The following is a 23,244-nucleotide window of genomic DNA, read 5'->3' as shown; positions in this document are numbered from 1 at the left end:
ATCCTTAAATCAATTCCCAGCACAATCTTATTGATTGTATTCGATCAGGAGGAATCTGGAACTGCCGAGAGGCCCAGCAGGAAGAGATCGCAGAGTATCCAGCGGCGAAAGATCTACTGAGGTCTTGCCTGGCGAGCAGCCACCAGGAAGTCGTCGACTGTGCACCTACCGAGCCCAGAACTTGTCGCGATATGCATAAACCAATTCAAAAACCTTCGGTTTGCAAATCAGGCTGCGTTTGTAAGACTGGCTACGTTTTAAGCGAGCTAGGAGGCGAATGCATTAAAGAGGAATCTTGTCCTTGCCATCACGGTGGCCAGAGTTACGCCGAGGCATCTGTCATCCAAAACGAATGCAACAGTTGCGAGTGCCTTAACGGGACTTGGAAGTGCACCGATAGAATTTGCGGAGGTAACAGGAAACCTTCGAATACTGCTTGTCATTTAATAATACATTATCTAAATTCTTCTTGTTTCTCATTTTCAGGAATCTGTTCAGCTTGGGGCGACTCTCACTATAAAACTTTCGATGGGAAGATCTACGACTTTCAAGGAATGTGTGATTACGTCCTGGTGAAAGGTTCCCTGAGCTTGCAGGACTGCTTCGATGTGTCCATTCAGAACGTACCCTGCGGCACGACTGGAGTAGCGTGTTCCAAATCAGTGTCTCTTACCATTGGGAACGATAAGAATCTGGAAACGATTGTTCTAACCAGAGGGAAGGAACTGCCTTTAGATAATTTCAAGAGAATCTCCATGAGGACAGCTGGCTTGTTTGTATTCGTCGATGTGCCTGACATGGGGCTCACTTTGCAATGGGACAGAGGTATTTATATTTAGAATTAATTGTTTAATTATAAACGCTGTCTACGATTAATAATAATTCTTCCTGGCTCTTTTATAGGGACCAGAGTGTATGTAAGGCTCGATCCCAAATGGAAGGCCCGCACGAAGGGACTCTGCGGGGATTACAACGACAACAGCGAAGATGATTTTAAAACACCTTCAGGTGGAATTTCTGAAGCGTCGGCAAATCTCTTTGGCGACTCTTGGAAGAGAAACGAGTTCTGTCCCGAGCCGAGGGATGTCAAAGATCCATGCGAACAGCACCCGGAGAAGAACCTCTGGGCCACGGAAAAGTGTAGCATTTTGAAGTCGTCGATCTTCCACCCTTGCCACTCCGAAGTCGAAGTGGAGAGCTATTTACACAATTGCATCTTCGATACTTGCGGCTGCGACTCGGGTACAGTTTCAATCAAATCTTCTCAACCGGATTTGATGTATTTATATCACTTTCTATGTAATTTCAAATATTGCAGGAGGTGACTGCGAGTGCCTATGCACCGCTTTGGCGGCGTACGCCCAAGAGTGCAACGCGAAGGGGATTCCAATCAAGTGGCGCAGCCAGGAACTCTGTCCCATCCAGTGCGACGAGAGCTGCAGCTCGTACTCTCCCTGCATTTCTACTTGTCCTCGAGAAACGTGCGACAATCTTATGACCCTGAAGGAGAAATCTCACCGATGTTCTGAAGACGCTTGCGTCGAGGGTTGCTCCGTGAAATCTTGCCCTGAAAGTCAAGTGTATATCAATGACAACTACACGCAGTGCGTACCCAGGGAGACTTGCAAGACGCCTTGTACAGAAATGGATGGCGTGATTTATTATGAAGGGGACAGAGTGAAGCAAGACGACTGCCAGAGCTGCTTCTGCAGCCGTGGAAAAGTAGTATGCAAAGGAGAGCCATGCAGCACCACTACAGAAGTGATTTCTACACCGTCGGGCGAGGAGCCGCTGAAGTGCGTGGATGGCTGGACCGCTTGGATAAATCAAGACCCAGCCATCAAGGGAAAGAAATTTAAAGATATCGAACCACTGCCGACGACCTTAATCTTGGGGAATATCAAAGGATCTCCCGTTTGCGATACGATATACATGATTGATATAAAATGCAGGTCTGTAAACGGTCATATGATGCCGAAGGAAACGGGTTTGGATGTAGAATGCAGTTTGGAGCGTGGTCTCTATTGCCAGTCTCAGCCTAATCTACCTTGCATCGATTTTGAAATCAGCGTTTTGTGCAAATGCTCACCAGGTAAACCAGATTGGTGTTATAAAACGATTGTTCAATGTCTTGGCTATGACAATTTTAATTGTGATAATCATTTTTGTTATCAATAGACGATAGAATAGATCAAGGATGCAGCGTGGAGAGTCCCAACGTACCGCATTCAAACGATTGCCACCTGTTCTATCAATGCGTACCCGGCGTCAACGGCAACGAATTCGTGATGAAAAGCTGCGGCGAGCACATGTTTTACAATCCCGATTCGCAAATCTGCGACTGGCCAGCGAACGTATTGAAAATCAGACCAGATTGTTCGCAAGAACGTACTACACCGGGTAAAATCGTGTGGACTGACGGGAAGACTGTATACAACAGTAGCACTACCTCCACATGGGAGAAGAACGTGATAACGACGAAAGTTTGCAAGGAAGGTGAAACGTGGAGCGATTGCGCGATCAACTGCGACAAGACTTGCGATTATTATAAACATACTTTGGAGCAAGAAGGGAAATGCAGTTGGAAAGGAGGTTGCATACCGGGATGCATTCCGTTGGATAAGAAACCATGCAAATCGAATGAATTCTGGAGAGACGAGACGACCTGCGTCGACCAGGCTGACTGCCCTTGCGCGACCTATGAGGGCCAGCAAATTATTCCATTCACTGTCTTCAAGGAATCCGACTGTGTGTTCTGTCAGTGTGTGAATAATTTGTACACCTGCGACGAAACGTCGTGCAGAACTGGTCAAGGGACCACTTTACCACCTTTGGAAACTACACTTCCTACGACTCGGGAATACACTGTTTTAATACCAAGCACAGTGAGCCCTCCGGCTGAGTGTGTCTCCAACTTCTTCATTCCTTTAATACAGTATTTCGGACCTCAAGTCTCCTTCAATGCTAGCAGTAGCAAAGGTCCTGCATTCCAACCAGAAAACATAGTATTTAATAAAGAGAATAAATTCTGGGAACCAGAAGTAGCATCTGCTGATCAATGGATAGATGTAAAGTTTGAGAAACCAGAGCCAATATACGGCATCGTCGTGCAAGGTGCTAAGGACAAGCTCGTAACCAGTTACAAAGTATTATTCTCAGAGGATGGCCACTCGTTCTCTTACATCCTGGACGAAGGAAGAACACCACGAGTTTTTAAAGGACCCATGAAAGGCTTCGTGCCGCTTGAAGAGAAATTCTACGTGCCCATTGAAGCCAGAGTTGTGAGGATCATCCCGTTAACTTGGCAGAATGATATTGCCATGAAAGTAGAACTGCTTGGCTGTCACATGGCGGTATTTACGACTACAGAGAAGGTGTTGACGACTACAGAGATTGTGACCCCTATGTGCGACGAACCTATGGGATTGGACAATGGGCTGATGTACCCTGAACAGATTTCAGTGTCCTCGTCTTCCACTGATGTGCTACCAAACTTAAAATTGTCTTCGTCGGATGTCTGGCACCCTCAAGTGAACAATCCACATCAATTCGTTAAGATCGATTTCTTGGAGCCACGTAATTTAACAGGAATCGCTACCAAAGGTGGCGAAGGCTCCTGGACCAGAGCGTATAAAGTGTTTTACAGCATGGACAACGTCCAGTGGAATCCTGTGTTGGATGAGAACGGTCTGGAAAGAGAATTCTTAGCTAATTTCGACTCTGATTCAGAGAAGAGGAATTATTTCCAGAGACCACTGAATGCAAGATACCTGAAAGTGCAACCGATTAGGTGGCATGAACAGATAAGCTTGAAACTCGAAGTCCTTGGCTGTTTCTTACCGTACCGTAAGTATATTTCTAATTTCATTCAGTAAAAATATTAATTTGTTGTAATTCATACGAATTGACCTATGCAGCTCCTAAGCGGCCAGAGACAACTTCCACGACTGTAAAGAGTATTGAACAGTGCAACGTGTGCAATGGGAAAAATAGTGAAGATCAGAGCAAGTGCGAGTGCACGGATAATCTCTGGTGGAATGGAAATTCTTGCGTTCTCAAACAAGAATGCCCTTGCGTGATTGGACACATCACGTAAGTAGTCATTAAAACTATGAATGATCTTTCGACTAAGCCAGGAAACAATTACAGCTACGACGTGGGTGCAATATACCTGAACGAGAACTGCGAAGAGTGCGTATGCACTCTGAACGGCATTCCCATGTGTCAGGCGAAGAAATGTGAACCCTGCGAGGATCCAGCATTGAGACCAGTAGTGAACGAATTATGCAACTGCGTCTGCAAACCTTGCCCGGTTGGTACACGCCGGTGTCCAACCAGCAACGTCTGCATCGAGGAGAATTTATGGTGCAACGGAGTCCAGGATTGCCCAGACGATGAGAAAGATTGTATAACGACCGAAGTGACCGAACCCGTAACGCCCACTACTGTCCAAGTGGAGAGCACAACTTCCACATCGACACCAGGTAGTTAAATAAAAGAATTAATGGTGTAAGTCATTTTATAATTGAATATCGTTTTAGCTCCGATCGTGTGTCAGGAACCTATCTGCCCGCCAGGGTATAAAATAGTACCGAAACTAGCTCAGAAGTCACAGTACTATACTAGATCTCGTACAAAAGAAAAGTTTCTGCGTAAGACTTCAACCAGACGAAAAGGATTGAGGTATTTCATTTAATAATCACCTACTTCTGTTAATCTGAATTTCAATTAATAAATCTCTCGACAGGAACTCCATGCGTCATGGACAGACTCAAGTGTTCGAGGTATTTAATAACGAGACGGAATGCGAGCAATTCAGCTGCGTGCCGATCAAACCACCGCCGATTCTGGATAAAGATAAAACTGAATCCTGCCCGGAAGTGTCTTGCCCTCCCAATTACACAGTGGTTTATGAGAAGATGAGTATGTACAAACTGCAGAAGTGTCCCAAGTACAGCTGCAAACCGCCCCCGCCACAGGAAGCAGTTTGCAACGTGACTGGAAGGACGTTCACTACGTTCGACAAGCTGGAATACAAATACGATATCTGTAACCACATCCTGGCCAGAGATATGTACTCTAACAAGTGGTACATCACGTGTAAGTAACATTAATTCTCGACGATTGACCATTTTCACTGAAAAAGTGTGTTTGCAGTGGAGAAGCAATGTAATTCACACTCCGGTCAGTGTATAAGAGTGCTGGCAGTGACTCTGGATCCGAACGTGATCGTACTATACCCCGACATGCACGTAGACATCAATGAATACAGTTTCACGCGAAACCAGATAGCTAGGATCGCTGACAATCTGCCCATGTTTAAAATATCAATTATTGGAGACATTATATACCTGTTGTCAAATTATTACGGGTTCTGGGTGATCTGGGACACGAGCTCTAACGTGAAGATCGGTATATCGACGAAACTGGCACGCCAGGTCGATGGTCTCTGCGGTTATTTCGACGGACATTCGATGAACGATAGACAACTGCCGGATGGCAATCAGGCTCACAGTACCGTAGAGTTCGGTAATAGCTGGGCCATGGAAGGAGTCCCAGAATGCGATCCACAGGTTTGACGATCGACATATCTAATGTTCATCGACGTAATTCTTGAAATTAAATTTTTCTCTTCATCTTTTACATAGATTTGTCCGTACGATCTGCAAACGGAGAGCTGGAAGATCTGCAACGCTGTGAAGGACCCATCGCTGGCGGTGTGCTCTAACGTAGTGGACTTGGAGAGATTTGTTTCAGGCTGCATGGAGAGCATTTGCAATTGTCTTCGTAGTAATCGCACGTCCGATGATTGTCGTTGTCGTTTGTTAACTAGCTTCGTGACGGAATGCCAAGCCAGTGATTTCAATGTCGACCTGTCCAGCTGGAGGAGCACTCATGACTGTCCAGCCAATTGCGAGCCGCCGTTCGTTCACAAAGACTGCTTCAGGTATTTTTTAATGAACGATTTAACGTGGAAATGAGACTGATGAAGTGATTTCATTGCAGGAACAAGTGTGAGACCAGCTGTGATAATCTGCAGCAGATAGATCCATGTCCAGTGATGCAAGGAGTTTGCTTCCCCGGGTGTTTCTGTCCTGAAGGAACTGTCCGAGATGGAAATCAATGCGTGCCACCCGCACAGTGCAAAGACTGCCTCTGCGAGTGGATGGGCAACTCGAAGTTCATTAGCTTCGATAGGAAGAACATGAAATTCGATGGGAATTGCACTTACGTTTTATCAAGAGCCGTGAAGGAGACGGGAGATTACGGTTATCAGGTTCTTGTGTCGAATAAGATTTGTGAAACGGGAACGTGTACGGAGGCGATCTTGGTGCTCTATCAAGGGCACGTGGTTAAAATCCAGGAAGTTGCGCCTGGTCATCTGTTCGAATTAGAAGTAGACGGGTTGAGAGTGAACGAGTTTCCGTATAAAACGTCTTGGATGAACGTGGAACAGACTCCGGATAAGCTCCGTTTCCTGATACCTTCTATTCAATTGGCAATTGTCAGTCATCAGCCGAATTTCGCGTTCAGTCTTACGGTTCCGTCGCACATCTTCGGAGGAGCCATGGAAGGTCTCTGTGGCAATTGTAACGAAGATCCCGATGACGATATGAAGATGCAGCAAGATGGAGAAGTATGGATCCCGTTCGTATAAATTAAAACTTTTTAACATGCCTTGTATTAATCTGCTAAAATCTTCGAGCAGATCACGAGCGACACGCAAGAGTTTGGTACCAGTTGGTTGGTCACGGAGCCAGTAAATGGTGTTGACATAGACACCACAGGTTGCGTCGTCAAGAATGAAAGCAAATGCCTTCTACCTCCTGCAGATCAAGATCCCTGTAGGAAACTGGTGGACACATCGGAATTCGGCATGTGCCACAGTCTCGTCGACCCGATGCCATATTTAATGTGCTGTCAGGACAGTATGTGCTCAGGAGGAGGTCCCTGCGACAGCTTCGAAGCTTATTCAAGGAAATGTCAACAAATGGGAATGTGTTTAACTTGGCGAAGCTCTGAGACGTGTCCTTACACTTGCCCTCCACGTAAGTACCTTTCATTAAGTTAGAGTAAGAAAAGTTTCATAGTATATGAATTATTATATTCTTTAGATCTGGTCTATCAACCGTGCGGACCTGCTTGCAAAGAGACCTGCGACTCTCTTAATGAAATCAAAGACAAATCTTGTGACATCTACGAGGAAGGCTGTTTCTGTCCGGAGAACTTCGTTTTCCACAACGATACTTGCATACCGAAGGAGAAATGTTTACTGTGCGACGAGCAAGGCCACGTCGAGGGCGACACGTGGTTCCCCGACACTTGCACCAAGTGCAGTTGCAACAAGAGAGTCGTCAACTGCGAGAGAACCGAGTGTCCAGCCATGGACACCGTCTGCGAAGAGAGCATGACCGCTGTGGCTGTGAACGGGACAGAAGAAGAGTGTTGCACAAAATATCTTTGCATGCCGAAGACTTTCACCACTGTTCCGCCGTTCTGCGAAGAGCCTCAGATACCGGAGTGCGGTTACGGACAGACAATAAAAGTGTCCACTGATTCTGAAGGCTGCAAGAAGTTCATTTGCGAATGCGTGCCGCAATCAGAGTGTCCTATACTGAACGATATTAACACAGAGGTCGAACAACTGGAACCGGGTTTCGTGAAGGTAATGAACATGTCTGGTTGCTGTCCTAAGCTGATGACCATCTGCGACTCCCAAACGTGCCCCTCAGCACCGTCCTGTCCAGATTACTATGAATTAAAATCCGACGTCAAGAGGAATACCTGTTGCGCCAGTTACAACTGCGTCCCTCCCAAGGATTTATGCCTGTACAACATGGAATCGGAGAATAAGATAGAAATGTCAGAGCACATAGTGGCCAAGAAGTTTGGCGAGCAGTGGATGGATGGAAAATGTACTTCTTGTATATGCGAGCCGTCGGAGAAAGGTCCTCAAGCCAAATGCTTCACGACGGAGTGCCTCAAAGCGGTGGATCATCCGGATTTAGCAGATTTCGTCATGGAAGAGGTCGTTCTTGAAGATAAATGTTGTCCAAACTTCGAGAGGACTGCCTGCAAGGATGGGGAGAAAGTGTACCAGGTCGGCGATATTTGGCAACCGAATCCTGAAGATAGCTGCAATCTAATGGAGTGTTTGAAAGACACCGACGGTATCGAGAAGCGGGCGAAGGTGCAGGAGTGCCACACCGTTTGTGATCCCGGATTTGAATATCAGCCAGCAGAGAATAAGAGTATTAATTGCTGCGGACGATGCGTTCCAACGGCTTGCGTGGTGGATGACCAAGTGAAGAACGTGGGTGAGGAATGGTTCTCGTGGGATTCCTGCACAAAGTTTACGTGCACCTCCGGCAACGGTACCATCTACGTGGAAACTCGCACTGAAGAATGTCCAGAAATAGATCCATCGGAAGAAGGCAAGGTTCAGATAGAGAAACGCTACATTCCAGGCAAATGCTGTCCGGAACTCGTTCGTACTGGCTGTCGCTACAACGGCACGGTGTATAAACCTGGAGAGAAATGGAAGCATTTGGATGATAAATGTGTGACCGAGGTTTGCGTCCTAGAGAATTACGCTGCGACGATTTATCATGTAGAAACTTGTAACAAAGAATGTGCGATCGGTTGGATTTATGAAGAGAGAGAGGGCGAGTGTTGCGGGAAGTGCAAGCAGACGCATTGCGTCGTCGACGAACAACTGTTCGAGCCTGGGTTCACTTGGTACTCCGATGACAACTGCACTATCTTTTCTTGTATGGATATTTCCGGAGAACAATTAGCTATTACCAACAGCTCGACGGTGTGTCCAGACGTGAGCAACTGTCCGGAGAGCTCGATATATATAAAAAATTGCTGCAAGATGTGCAACACAACGGCAGAGAATCAAAAGGTTGACTCCTGCGCCGCAGATGTGTTGGAACCGCAGGAGACGATCGGTATGTTTAGTATGAGGACCAGAGCACATGGGCTTTGCAAGAATTTGGAACCGGTCGAAGGAGTCACGGAGTGTCACGGCAAGTGCAAGTCTACCTCTTACTTCGACGTAGGTGAGTACAGTCCCCTGATCTAGCCTGTCTAGATCTGTCTCAAACCTTGAAACAGATTGACCGATCAATGAGGTTGATTTAATTATTTCAGAGAACTGGAGCCCTGTTGTGGACTGTCAATGCTGTCAACCGACGGAGCACAAAGGTCTGATAGTCGAGTTAACGTGCGACGACTACAAGAAGTACAAGAAACAAGTAGTAGTGCCGGTGTCGTGCACTTGCTCGGCGTGTAGCTCCGGAGGTGGTCACATGAAGGGAAGGCGCGGCGGCGGTGTGAAAGGGTGAAGAGCTGGAGTGAATTAATTCTAAGTTAGTAACTAAGTTATTAAGATCTATTGTTAAATCTTGAAAGTAAACCCAAGGATACAAAAATATTCTTCGTTGATTTTATTGATCGATGCGTATATATACACAAATATATATACATATCGTTTCTCAACAGTCGTATATCGGCTTCCTCTCGTTGCCAAAAATTCTTCTCCGGACCGATGGCTAAGTACAATAGAAAATAATTCAGTCTTCCCTTCGATAAGACTAAACGAGCTCGAAACCGTTTTCGTTTTGTACTCGAAGGTTCCGGATCTGCCAGAAGAAGTTAACGTCTCTCGTCAAGACGACCATGCCGATGATACGATCTAAATTAAAAATCACAGCTTCTTCCCCTTTACGCAACGAAAATCAAACGGAAGCGAAGATTCGTGTAAAATCTATTCACCCCCTGTGCCAATTCCTCCGTGCTCAACTTGATTCGACGGGCGCGCGATGATACAAGACGGACTTAAGAAGAACGTTTTTAGACTAGTTTCCAGAAAACCTGAGCAGTCGAATCGTAACGAACGTAAATATCCACGAGTGAACGCCGAGACGAGTATAAAAATCAAAAAGCTACGAATCCGATTCTTTCCCTACCGGCGTTAGTCGTCGCAAACGTAATCGAACTTACAAACGCTAGTATATCTCTCAGTCAGTAACAAAACATCATTAATCCTCCCTCACGTACATCAATGTATATAATATATATATATATCTATAACTTATCTTTAACATCTTCATTTTTGCAACGAATTACCACTCTTAATAACAACGCACTTCTATACTGTATCTCTCTAAGTGCATATATAGATATCATATAGGGGATGGCAACTACGTATAAACCTTTCTCTCCCTGAACGTTACAAAAAAAGGAAAAACTCTTCCGGTTTCGATTGGACGCGTTAACGCACTCGACAAAAATAATAGTATACAAACGCCTTTGCAAAATCCTACTGATTTACTTCTATATATATATATATGTGTGTGTGTATGTATATAGTAGAGAATAATATTGAACGCGATTCGTTAATTTATATATATACACGATCCTACACTCCTACGATATTTTTATGGCATCGATCGATGCAGTGATTTTTCCTTCCTGTTGTTTCACGAGCCTCGCGTGCAAAAAATTGATCTTTCTACGATTGGCAACGGAACACCTTTTTCATGATTCAAAAGAAATTAGACCTCGTGGTGATTGGAGAGTTTCGAAAAAGAAATGAAACGATCTTTGTCATGCAAAACAGGATAGTAAGAATAATATTTCTCTCTATGCTAACAAATTTTCTTACGACCTCGTGTCAGTGAAGTTGCTCATTTTTATTTCAAGTAGAAGCAATAGCAGAATATTTTCATTATCAAATGTCACTGTTGACCAGAGAAATTTTTATATCCACAGTTAATTGATAATTCTCATCTCCAAAAACAATCTGATTCAATGGAATTTATCTCGAGATTATTTCAGGAGGAGTAGAAGTTGTATCCAACCCGTGAACCACAAGAACCACGAATTTCAATCTCGACAAGCAGCGGTATTAAATTAAATCGAGAGTTTCGATCGTTCTTGTGTTTCGAAGGCGCCGGAAACAACCTGATGTACAGAATCTCCTTGGCACCTCAATGGTTTCATTAACCTGTTAACTGGGATAGACGAGGACTTAGTACTCCGTAATTTAAATTGTCGGAAGCAGGAACAACTTGCCGTTTTACCCAGGAGAAACTTCCCACAGTGAACGCGCGAGTCAGTTAACAAGTTAACGAGGAACGAGAAAGTAACAGAACCTTGTGTTCCCGGGCGCATTTGCGAGCCTACGTAACCGATTTAAGTCCAGGTTCCCCCGATCCCCGGCTCCATGCGTGCGTCGAGAGTACAGAGAGACTGAGTTTAGGCTGTGTTCCTCTCGCGTACGGTAGTTGTACGCTACCTGAAAGGAGGAAGGGCTACTTTTTGCTACTCTCAACAGAGTACACAGCAGTGTGGAACACGCTGTGATACCTATATTGCTACCTTCCGGCCCGAACGTCGTGGCCCAATACACGGAAAACGCGTGCGTGTAACCCTGGACGGTGTCTTCTTGCTGTTCTCTTCCTACCGTTGTTGTTCTTCGTTCTCTTTTTCCTCTCACTCATCCTCGGGACCCGCGGCGAGCGAATCATCGGCCCTTTATTCAGGGGCCGAAAGCAAATCCTAGGCAAGCTCTCTTTTCCCCTTCGCCTCCGTGTAGAATTGAGACCCGTTCCCATTCGTTACCGCCAATGATCTTTGATGGAAGTGCCTACTCAGCAGGTAGACCACCGCTTCGTACGTCGCCATTATTATCGCCGTGTTCGGTATTTGTCGGATCAAGTGAGTGCCGAGTCCACGATACAGTCCGTACGGGCCTTCTTCGCTGTACACGGTCTTCAGGGTTTGCGTGAACGTCAGGTACTTGTTGCCCTCTTCTCTCAGCCGCGTCCTTGCCACCTCTGGAACATTGATTTCGTATTTGACAGCTTCTAATATTAGATATCTCCCTCAGTCAGCTAATCTTGAAGAAACTAAAATGAAGATTAATCGATAGAGAGATTGCAAAGGTGCTCACACGAGAACTAAAGTTATTCTCTTTCTTTTATAGTATCTATTGATAGAAGAATTAAAGGAACTTGTGAGATGACCGTTTGTCGTTGCACCGCGGTGTGATTTTCAACTCTGTATGAGAAGAGGAGAAGGCTTGAGGGTATCGCGTGGCACGGGCAATCTTACCATGGGGGTAAGCGATGCTGGAGGCGATCGTTTTCGAGAACGAACCGGCCGCCATGAACTCTAAGAAATCGCGCAACGTTTTCCGATCGTCTCCGCCGATGGACCTGCACGTTGCTATATACGCTTTCACCGCCTCGTAGATCACGAAATGTATCACAGTCTCGCTTATCCCTATGTAGGAGGCCATAATGCCTTTGTAGAATCCCTTGATACCCTGAAAATACAATAGAACGCTTAGCTCCCGAGGGTGTTTCGCGTGAGGAACGTGATTCCGACGTCTCGATTAAACGAAAGCATCCATTCTGCCAACAGCTAAGTGATTACGAAATCATCTAGTTAAACGAATCACATTCTTCTTACAGGAATTGAACACGTGTATCTGTTTACTTGTTGGCGTGAGTTCTTCGCTTTGTTTCTTACGTGAAGCTTAGAGAATCAGAGAATCACTGTTGATGCTTCTTAAAAGAGCTTGCCACCAACAAAGGTATTATCTCGAGTGAGTACATCGGGAATATTTGCTTGCGAAGATAAGGTAAACGTTAAATTTCGAGGATGACTGATAAGCCGATATGATTTACGATCAGATGATCAATATTGTCTTGAGAGGGATCCAATTCCTCACGGTGTACTACTTTTCATTATCTTACGTCTCTTCGCTAATATCATGGAAGTTTCCGCGTGTTGAGCAATTTCGATTTAATTAAAATAATTAATACAAATATTTTCATGAAGATCGTTGGATTTTAACAATGTTTGACTTGATGTTTCACTCGTATTGTAAACAGCTTAAGAATATTTAACAAGTGATTCTCTGATTTTCAACGACGATGAAGTATGCCAAGTGACGATTAGATTATTAAACAGAGATGGATTATCGTACGTTGGCGCAAATTGACTGAAGAATGTGTGAACCATCAATGAACGGTCGCGGAAAATTTGATGCCTGGTCGACCTTATCGTCGCGTGCACACATGTGTCGCGTGATCGTTTCAAGTAGAAAGCGACGTATTTTGTGGAGAACGTGTTGCGCCACAGAAAATACTAGCTCCGTGCATTTGCATCTTTTCTCGCAATTGCGCAAAGGAATAAAAACACTGAATAAATTAGCGCAGTCGTTCCGCGAGCTAATATATCATTCATCGTCGACCTACGATTCTATCAACTTTACGTAACCAGAGTTCAAGTTCTCTTTTGGGGGGGAAAATTAATGCACCCGGTAGGCGCCGGCGATGAGAACAAGTCTAGATGACGCAGAGTTGAAAGAAAATAACTTTCGATGGACAAGTCCGTCTTGTTTTCGCACGGTCGAGATATTCTCGGTGCACTTTACTATTCGTAGATCTGGCACGGTTGCAATTCCGGTGCAACATCAAAATAATGTGCTCAACAATACCGAGTTTAAATTATTATCCAATAAATTATCCAGAACTACGAAGGAATCGATTAAAATTTGATTTAAAGCTGTTTCTACGAGTGTCCTCATTCTTTTGAAATGAAACGCTCGTTTGCAGGAGATAGTTACGTCGAAAATATTACAGACGCGGGTATTCTGGCATTCGTACGCGTTTACAAATCGTAAAAATACCCTTGGCTAGTAGACCGGCTCGCGTTCATTGTATATCGCAACAGTTGCAACACGACTGTCGACGAAACTTCGAGGCTTCTTCGCTCTCTCTCTGAGAAGCCTATACGTTTATTTCTAATAATCATCCAACCGCATTCTCTTGGTTATCAGAATTTATCGGCGTCCCGCACACATCTTGGTTCCTAAATTCACAATGGAATTTCCAACGCTTGTTCGCGGTCTGAAGAATGAAACCTCGTTGCAATGGAACTGACCGCAAATTGTGCAATGTGTGCCTGATTCGTGAACGATGATCGTGTAATATGATTTATAAGATACACTTGGTGTTAAGACGTGTCGTTCTGGACTTTTCGTACCGATTGACGATATATCCTTTGCACGCACTGCATCGCTGTGATTTTGTTCGTTCGGTGGTCCAGCTGCAGCCTGGTCTTCACGAACCAAATAGGATTTGTCAACGTGCATGCCACGAAACCTGAAAAATGAATGCACGTGTTTTTAATCCGATCGGTGCGTGGAACGAGGATGGGCCGACTGTCTGAGCCCTCCTCAAGGTTCTACATTTTTCCAGAGCAGCCGCACGCGATTTTCTAATTTACTAAATTAACTATCTGACACGACAGCCTGATCTCTAACTAAAAATAATCATAATTCAAGAATCATTGTCCTCCTTCTTCCTCCTTGAAACTTCTGTCCTTAATTAATCAGGGAATAATAAACTAGATGAACTATGACCACGAATGACTCGACCTTCTATCGGATTTGCGGTATTCGTCCAGCAAATATAACAGCCAAAAACGAGAAACGATAGTGTCGATCGCGAACCTTTCTTTTCGAATCCTAAACTAGCTGGCAGAAGTCCCTCGAATCGATCCACCGATTCCTGTAAACATGCCAACTACTAAATTTACTGCGCAGACAGTTGGACCGGAATCGACAACAAATCAAGCCCCCCCGCGGGAACGTGAAACTATCGAAATTTCGAGTCGAGGAAACAAACGAGTCCCGCGAATTAGGGGCAAGGTTCAAGAAGCCGTAGGAGATGCCACGAATCAGGAAAGGTGATAAATTGCCTAGCGCGACCTTGTACGAGGCTCAACCGGACAATGAGACCAACATTTTAGATCTAGTCGGCCACAAGAGAGCGATCATCTTCGGTGTTCCCGGCGCGTACGTCCCCGGATGCTCCAGGGTTCACTTAAGAGGATTCATAGAAAAGTACAACGTGCCATAGACGCGTACAGTTTCGACACGAATTTAGCGAATCTAATTTGAACGTTCAGATCAACAGAACTGAAGCTGTTAGGCTTCGAAGAGATAATCTGCGTAGCCGTGAATGATCCGTTCGTGATGTCTGCTTGGGGAAACGCCAGAGGAGCCAACGACAAAGTACAGTTCATTTAAATTAAGAACCCCTCAGAGATTGATTAATAAACATTTAGGTGAGAATGCTGGCAGATCCTACGGCGTCGTATACCAAAGCCATAGGGATGGAGGTGGACATTCCAGAATTAGGAGGAATCCGAAGCAGGCGATACTCCATGGCAACGGTGAACGGGATCGTCAAAGAATTGTTCATAGATCATCCCAACGTGAAGCTCATGTGTCTACAAACAGACGGTGTACCTACTTATTGTACTTAAAGTAAACCATGTAAATAAATTAAACAATACATTCTACCGAGTCCAGGTTCAAAATTCCACAGATGACCGATCCCTCTTCTATAAACTTGTTTATATCGAACATATCATTTATGTTTCAACATTCCGCTCGGCGAAGGCATTTGCATTCGCGCAAGGTCAGCACGAAATGACCATTGTAATGCGCGAACTGCTACCGGCCGCCTGAAATAGATACTTAAACAAGCGCAGAGCGTAGAGACGTTCAATGGAGTCACGCAATTGCCGGTTTCCCGGCGTGCATCGTAAACACTCTCGTCGCTCGTCTATTTTCGTCTTCGACGCTACGAACCTACCAAAACACGCTAGAGATTACCGCGCGCCGACGAGCGCCGGGGGGGCAGCTTCCGTAAATTACTTATAGTTTATCTACCTCTTATCGCAATCCGACGCTTATTAAATTCATGCTGCGCAACACAACTTGCACACAAGTAGGACGCTTGCCAACTAGAGTTTCATATAAAAATACTCCGACTGATTTTTATTCATTGCCGTTGCATTATCTATTACACTCGAAGCATTCGTTATCATTCCAATGCAGTTTATCCGTGAGACGTAAATAAAAACAGAGAATTCTAACAGATATCTGAATGAAAATACAATTTACACAGAAATTACATAAGGACTTGATATTAAGGATGTATTGGCTATACAGTCAATCCCAAAAGTTTATGTACCTTAGAAAAACGCATTTCCTATAATTAAAAAGGAATCAGACGTCGGAAGAATAATGCTAATAATAAATAGCTACGTGCTAAAAAGTATAGAAGGAAATATCCAATTAAGTATTGACGTTAGCGAAAAATTTTTACATGGAAATTATAGATCTCGTCGTCCTCTACAAGATAGGTCATATGCAATTTTTCCGTATGTCTAACGGTTTGGGAGTTATTGGCCAAAAACGAAAATTTGGAAGAAATTGAAGGGGTACCCCTTGGAAAAATCTCGGAAAAATCAAAAATTTTTTTTTGGTGTTTATTATTAGCAATGTTCTTCCGACGTCTGATTTCTTTTTAAAAAATGCGTTTCTAAAGTGCATAAACTTTTGGGATTGACTGTATAGCCAATACATTTTTAATTCTAATAATAACTTTCAATTTTCCAAGCTACCACGTCTGTTCGTTACTTATCTTCTTTTATGTTCTAATACTTTTTCAGAGGAGTGTAGATATACGTTGTCTATCACGTATCCAGAGAAGGGGCTCCACTTGGCAAACGTTCTCGTCAACCACTTGAATTTACTTTTAAACATCTGATTTTGTAAACAAAAAATTCTAAAGAAATTTCATCTTTCCCCTTTAATTGAGTTATTGATCATAATCTCGAATCACTTTTGCGTCGCAGCGTTCAACGTTCTCTAATAAAAGAACTGCCAAGCTCGAGCCGGGTTGAAGGAGTATCGACTGTTTCTATCCTGACCTACCTCACCGCGAGGGAAACACTAGAAATGCGGTGTTATCGATTCCTACGTGACACAGTTTGGATGCTGGACTCGAAAGTACGATGCACCGACGAATTTGCTTTAATCTTTAGCTCAATTATCAAACGACTCATTCTAATAAATCTATCAAATATTATCTGCTATTCTTAAACATGCTGCGTTATATATCATATAAGATGTATTATACTTTTAGAACGTTAAACAGCAGTTCAATATGTAAATTTGATTTTCAAATACCGAGGGCTCATTAATACTGATAAGCCGTTGTACTAGGTCAGCGATGGAGTTTCGAGTTACGAAGGACGCGTGCAGATCGATTGCATAATCCGGATGCGTCGCAAGAGACGCACCGGTGTGCCGCGGTAAACAGTGCGTTGGCCGACCGCGAACTGGGTCAATAGATCGGAATACCTGTTTGCAAACTCGGGATACGAGTCAAGAAAACAAATCTATCTTTGAACAACAATAAACTTGCTCGTTGATTCTCGATGCTTATCTTGAAAAATCTAATCGCACGCTCTTCAACACTTGCTGTTTTCTCGTACGAATCACTTCATGCAAGTAAGTATTGACGTTCCAATTTGCAGCCGAGCAAACTTAGTAAACACGAGTTTGCATAACGCTCGCAGTCACGCGAGCGTGAACCACCAACAATCGAAACCTGTTCCAACAGGAAAAAATGAAGATTGTTTATAATAAAAGTAAGGTGAAAATGGGGAGAAGGGTGAAACGAAGGATGGAGGCTCGAGGGAACAATGGCTCGAGCGAAAGTGGTGTTCCATTCAAGAGTAGTTTCTATTTTTAGCCGTGCAATTCCAGCTACCCTGCGTTTATTTACGAGCAACGGGGGGACTATCGAACCGGCCCCATAGATCTATTTTCTCAATGACACGCCGCACAATCCCTATTACCTTACGCGTTCCTCCACTGTTCAATTAATTACGCAACGCGAAACGCAATTATATCTCCGTTGCAAATATAAAATCTTGTTTGCACTTGATATCGGAGGCATAAGGAAGATAACAGTCGACGTTTCTTATTAAACGGATCGATGCTATATGCACGAATAACAAGCCGTAATTGATCCGGCAGAGGATGTTTCAAGGCCACCGATGCAATTGGATGCAATTGCACGAATGAAATGAATGTTGAGGAGCGACTGGTTTGAGAAGAAGAGACAGTGGAATATTTCAAAAGCTTGAAGCTAACGACTTTAAAAAAGACGAAATTCAATTATAATTGCATGGAAAAGACTAAAAACAGTTCTTAAAATAGAACAAGAGCTGAGCCCATGGGATTTCAAGCTGCAACTACTGGGAAATTGAGGTCACAGTCACAGGACACGAAATCGGCTACGTGACCAGAGACACGTTTCGGTGGAAGGGAAAACCCTCATAAAAGGTGCGGAGAACCGTTGAGTCAATTGCGTCGCCGGAACGTTTTCCTCCTGAACCCCTGCTATTCTTTCCTCGATTATCCATTTAAGCGTGAATCGCACAAGTGCATAACAGCACCCCAGCAAAGAACGGGCGATAATCTCAAGGAACAAAGTTCACTTATCTCTGTTCGTTCAGCCTAATTCGGAGTCAATGAATCATGATTACAATTCGATACAAAGTACAGGCGTGCCAGAAAGAAAAGATTAGTCATTTATCTGTCTTACCTTTAAACGGGGATTACGCGGATAATATAATCGGACGCGCAGAATCGGCGGGTTATCGTGCTAGAAATACGAGATTACAAAACTATTTACGGCTAATTCATTCAGACAGATAACGGGGAATGACGCGCGAAGTAACCCCACTGAGGACGTTATCACCGAGCTTGATTGTTCCTAAAGAAAAACGAGGAGAGCGATAACGCGGTCCTTACGTATTCTGGTCGCCCGGCCGATGCCTTGGCTAGATCTACGTCTATTTCTGTTCTCTCTCTCTCTCTCTCTCTCTCTCTCTCTCTCGGTCATTCGACCACTTTCTACACGCAACGTAACTTCACGCTCTATTCGGTGCGCTTATTTTTTAACAAGAACCAGAACCGTACGGCACTTAACGAATTTCCAATCAGGAAATTATGAAAATGCTCGTACAGGTCTGGCTTGTTTCAAGCATGAAAAACAATCGAGCTAATAGAATTTCATACGAGCTTCGCGACACACCACGCGCTCTGCTACTCTTCATTCAACCGTGTCACGGTAGTTATTGGCTGATCTGAATCACGTTACAATGAGCATCGATCGGCCGATCGGCCCGGAAGCGGAACGGCGATGCGTACTCACCGGCGCAGAATGCGGAGAACACGTGGACGAGCGCGGTGTCCGGGGCGAAGATCGCGTTGAACGCGACTTTGCTTTTCGAGTAGGCGCAGAAGTAGATAGCGCGGGACGGCGCGACTCCTACAAGGTTCGGTCCCAGACCTTTGAACAAAGCCCGGGTACCCTCGTTCTGGATGATGTACCTGATGCACTGTAACACGCTCGGCGTCGAATATCTATGGGGAGATCCTCCCGGGGGAGTGGACGCGCCGAAGTGGGACAGAGCCACCAGAGCGTGCCTGCAATGCAAAGTCATTCACGATCAACTCACCGATGATTTGCAATATGTTTCGGTGATGAAAATACAAAAAGCGTTACACGAGGTGTACGCGAAACACGTTTTGATTGATCAGTAATTAACAATGTAGATGCATGTATAAACAATTAAAGAAGATAGGTCAAAGACAATTGGAATTTCGAGGCGCGAGGGGTTCGTCGAATCGAGCGTTGAAACACGTCGAGCCTCGGGGTTTATTTTCAGCCAGGAATGCCGCGAATGCAAGCATCAGTCGGGCATCGAAACACGCAAAATTACTATTACTGCGATTCTACCTGTAAACAAGTTTCCGCGTGCAACGTGCTGATACTTGACACGCATTTCTAGCCGGTTTTCTATTAAAAGATGTAATGATACGATGAACAAATTACCTTGTGTAACCTCCGGTGCACAGCCTCCTCCTCTGTTCCGGTTTCGGGAAACTCTTGCACGTGACATGTCCGGAGGTGAACTCCTTGTTCACCGGTGGTGGGTAGAAACCGTCAGAGGATTGCAAGCGCGTTTTAACCACTTCCAGGGGGCATGTGACTATGGCACCGGTTGTTCCAGCCACTCTGAGGGAGAAAACGTGATAAGAACGTGATCCACTTCCGTTTGAGAATCTCAATCTTCATAATTAATTACTTGCAATCGGGGTGACAAGAGATTAGAGATAACTTTTATCTCAACAAAATTAATCTGTACCCGAGCATTTTCGTCTTTAATAAGTTAAACGACACAAATAACTGTAATTAACATGTAATCATGCTTTCTATATCTATAGTTATCACTGGAATGTAAATAACGAGCTATTACGTGCGAGAGTATCACGCGTGTTTTTCCACCCGAAAATTCTATTTCACACATCGTCACGAACGGTTTTGATAAAGCGATCGATTCGGTAAACGACGAAGAAAGCAGTATTTGTATATACATTTCGTCGTGAAAACATGCACCCCCGGCCGGAAAGCCGGTTACGGCGCGCGTTCTATACATAAACGTATGCTTGAACGACGTTACACGATATTGCTTATTTTCGATCCGGTTAAAAGTGTCGATGAATGCGACGGCGGATCGATGTTGCACAAAAACATGCACAGATCGGACAAAAATAACGACGGTTACTAAATTGGGACGATCAATTACGCATATGCGATGTATGTACACCGCATGAAGGATAGCGACCAAGGATGACGTAACACGACGAGCCGGCGACAATGTCGCAGTAGATTCAAGGTTAAACGCTGTCTACCACGGCGAAGATGCATTTATTCGTCACGAATTCGAACGCTGCGTAAATTCTTTGCCGAGGTCCGGGCAACACCGGCGCAGCTCACGACGCAACGACGCACGTTACCTCTCGGCTTCGATCGGCGAGCTCGCGGTTAATTACGACGTTTCGCTACTAGGTAAATAAATAAGCCGGTAAACCCACCCTCCGGCGACGAGGTGTATCGCAGTGTCGCGATCCAACATTCTTCCACTCGGCCCCGTGTCACTCCGAGAGCATGAACTTTTTCGAGAAAAGGATCGATCGGGGCGAAAACACTGACAGATTCACACGCGTGGGAAGAACGCCGAAGACTGCGTCCAACGCGCCGCGAATCGAATCGCGTACGTAGTTATTATTGTTGCACGATTCCAATCTCGACGGTGAACGGGTGAAATAAAAAAAAAATAGCACAATTCATGAGACGGACGAAACTGCACCAGCGCGATCACCAGCTCGTCAACAACTGATCGCATTGACCGCAAACGAGTGTAGGCGCACCGCGGCCATAAAACAAACCGGCGACTAGAGAGGTCCTCGCCGTCGCAGTTCCAACGGTAGAGATCGCGGGAATTTAATTTTCATTTGAATCCGTTTTACAACTGATTGCAACAATAATAATTAAGTATACGAGGAGGAGGGATGATGTTCAAATAAAATGTACATGTATTTTTATGTAATAATAAAAGATTAAATAAATATAATAATACTGAATCCTAGGTGTTACATATAAAAATAAAAATAGGAGAGATATCAATAGAGAGTACCTCTTAAAATTCCAAGTGCTGCAATACTTGCGACACGTCCATCTCCTCCGTATCATCTTCCCTTTCTCTTTTAATCGCTAAATGCATCGCCCTCAAAAATCTGGGCAAAGTACATTTCTTCGTTCTCAGATAAAAAGCGTGCGCTAGGAATGGAATCTTCTTTAAAATGCGACCGCTGAAACCCTGACTCTCTTCGCAGAGGTCCATTAACTTCAAACTGTTCTTCGTCTGCGGTGTCTCCTCATAATTCATCTTTTTCAAGTACGCTAACTCGTAAATCTCTTCCGGTTCCATCAGCTTGACCTAAGAAAGCCAAGCTTGAGCATATACTATAAATGAACGTTTATAAATACTCACCCTCATTAATTCCTTGAGACAGGAAGCGTAGATTTTGTATATCGCTTGATGCGTGGGAGGTCCGATGTACTGCTTTATATCTGCTCTGTCGATGAACGCCAGGTCGATAGCTTCTGAAAGATTGCTGGTAGTAAGAAGTAGAACGTTCGGGTATCGTTTTATTTGATCCAACTGTGTCAACAAGGCGTTCACCACCCTTATAGCATCGCTAGGCTCTGCTCCGTTGCTACATGACTTCCGGGTATGCGCCAGAGACTCCACTTCATCGACCAGAATGCAGACCAACGCTTGCGGATTCTCCAGAAGTCTTTTTATCTCGTTGAACAACTTCATGACCAGCTTACCACTCTGAAATTAATTACAATTTCATCTTTGATCCTCCGCGATCGTTCGTTCTTATTTTACCTCTGAGAACCACTTTGAGAATAAACTGTGGCTATTTATCTCGACGAATTCGCCGTGGGTGAACCTGTTTCCTAGACGAATGATAGTTTTCTGAGCCAGGGCTTTGCACAAGCTGGTCTTCCCTGTGCCAGGTGGCCCATGCAACAGCACCACTTTGTTCCAGCTTACGATGTTAGTATTCACATTGTGATCTGAGAATATCATTGATGTTTCCACGAAATGAAGTAACTGAAAAGGAAATTATTATTTAGATTTGTAACACAATGGGGAAGTAAATGGAAAGAAAAATGAGCTATACATTGTCCTTAATGTTGGAATCGAAATAAAGGCTCTCCCACAGATAATGAAACTCTTCTGTTGGTAATATCCAATGCGAAGAAACTGGGAGATCCTCTCCATTGTTATCCATAGTCTCTGTAGCTGCAGCTTCCATTGTCAGTCTATATACATGAAATTTCAATGTGGCACCTTGTATCTTCATTTGATTCTTCTGTAACAATTACCTTCTAATAAATCTTTTCTATAAATCAATATACCTTGTGTTTATTACCTTTCCATAACTACAGCTACATATTATTGAATCGACGTGTGTCTGTAAGGTTTGGTTGGATAGATCCTTTCCATACATGATTGTATCCAATGCAACTTCATCCAACGTGTTTATTTCGGCGTCTACCAGCTTCTCAATCGTGTCGGTCGTCAATGCACTGAAAGTACATAAAACGATACGAAATCGATTCAGTAAAAGCGTAAATTAATATCTTGTTATAAACAAATTCTGTGCGAAAATAATTGTAGTCAATCGAGTGTAAAAAGACGGGTTGCCGGCTGGTAGTCACGATTACCTGGCGACATTCTGACAAATTTCCACATGCAAAACATCGAACCCTTCCATCCTTTTTCCTTCCTCGAAAACTTTTCCTCTGGCACAAAGATGACCACAAACAAACGCGTGTCACGTGTATATCACGGAACGACAAAGGATTTCAAACACGATTTGAAACTGGTAACTGGTCACGCAGGTGTTTCCAACAAGCACACAGGATAGAC

The 23,244-nt window shown here is 44.2% G+C and overlaps 3 protein-coding genes across 9 annotated transcripts in view; 2 read left to right on the top strand and 1 right to left on the bottom strand.

Annotated features, from left to right (window-relative positions):
- Positions 1–9,439, top strand: part of Hml (hemolectin) — a 14,423-nt gene extending 4,984 nt beyond the window's left edge. For both annotated transcript variants that reach the window (XM_026812152.1, XM_026812151.1), the window contains exons 11-25: positions 49–411; positions 487–825; positions 904–1,242; positions 1,319–2,092; positions 2,179–3,846; positions 3,918–4,092; positions 4,150–4,484; positions 4,542–4,683; positions 4,748–5,100; positions 5,158–5,573; positions 5,649–5,947; positions 6,007–6,637; positions 6,710–7,049; positions 7,116–9,065; positions 9,157–9,439. In XM_026812152.1, coding sequence (XP_026667953.1) covers positions 49–411; positions 487–825; positions 904–1,242; positions 1,319–2,092; positions 2,179–3,846; positions 3,918–4,092; positions 4,150–4,484; positions 4,542–4,683; positions 4,748–5,100; positions 5,158–5,573; positions 5,649–5,947; positions 6,007–6,637; positions 6,710–7,049; positions 7,116–9,065; positions 9,157–9,350 — 8,318 coding nt within the window. In that variant the 3' untranslated portion in view covers positions 9,351–9,439. The remainder of the gene's footprint in view (positions 1–48; positions 412–486; positions 826–903; positions 1,243–1,318; positions 2,093–2,178; positions 3,847–3,917; positions 4,093–4,149; positions 4,485–4,541; positions 4,684–4,747; positions 5,101–5,157; positions 5,574–5,648; positions 5,948–6,006; positions 6,638–6,709; positions 7,050–7,115; positions 9,066–9,156) is intronic.
- Positions 9,438–23,244, bottom strand: LOC108623329 (replication in mitochondria 2). 6 transcript variants are annotated; one of them, XR_001916536.2, is made up of 7 exons: positions 21,433–21,581; positions 19,788–19,970; positions 19,104–19,378; positions 14,065–14,183; positions 12,124–12,337; positions 11,377–11,846; positions 9,438–11,305 (listed from the first exon to the last, which is right to left on the bottom strand). XR_001916536.2 is itself a non-coding variant. In XM_018021758.2 (7 exons), the coding sequence occupies exons 1-6, from the start codon at positions 23,087–23,089 to the stop codon at positions 21,436–21,438; spliced, it is 1,275 nt and encodes a 424-aa protein (XP_017877247.1). In that variant the 5' UTR covers positions 23,090–23,244; the 3' UTR covers positions 19,885–19,970; positions 21,433–21,435. The 6 variants fall into 6 exon arrangements, 4 of the variants coding, with proteins under 4 accessions (XP_017877248.1, XP_017877249.1, XP_017877247.1 ...); XR_001916535.2 differs by having other exon boundaries at positions 11,389–11,846; XM_018021758.2 differs by lacking the exons at positions 9,438–11,305; positions 11,377–11,846; positions 12,124–12,337; positions 14,065–14,183; positions 19,104–19,378 and adding exons at positions 21,790–22,137; positions 22,195–22,422; positions 22,493–22,684; positions 22,745–22,901; positions 23,040–23,244 and having other exon boundaries at positions 19,885–19,970; positions 21,433–21,735.
- LOC108623331 (peroxiredoxin-5, mitochondrial-like) lies at positions 14,177–15,392 on the top strand. Its single transcript, XM_018021761.2, has 3 exons — positions 14,177–14,926; positions 14,992–15,097; positions 15,151–15,392. Exons 1-3 carry the CDS (start codon positions 14,751–14,753, stop codon positions 15,349–15,351), a joined length of 483 nt encoding a protein of 160 aa, XP_017877250.1. The 5' UTR covers positions 14,177–14,750; the 3' UTR covers positions 15,352–15,392.

Source organism: Ceratina calcarata, unplaced genomic scaffold, assembly GCF_001652005.2.
Source record: "Ceratina calcarata isolate Rehan_Ccalc_2016 unplaced genomic scaffold, ASM165200v1 scaffold260.2, whole genome shotgun sequence".
Taxonomy (NCBI): domain Eukaryota; kingdom Metazoa; phylum Arthropoda; class Insecta; order Hymenoptera; family Apidae; genus Ceratina; species Ceratina calcarata.
Note: the sequence above shows the minus strand (reverse complement) of the source record. Positions and strands in the feature narration are given on the sequence as shown.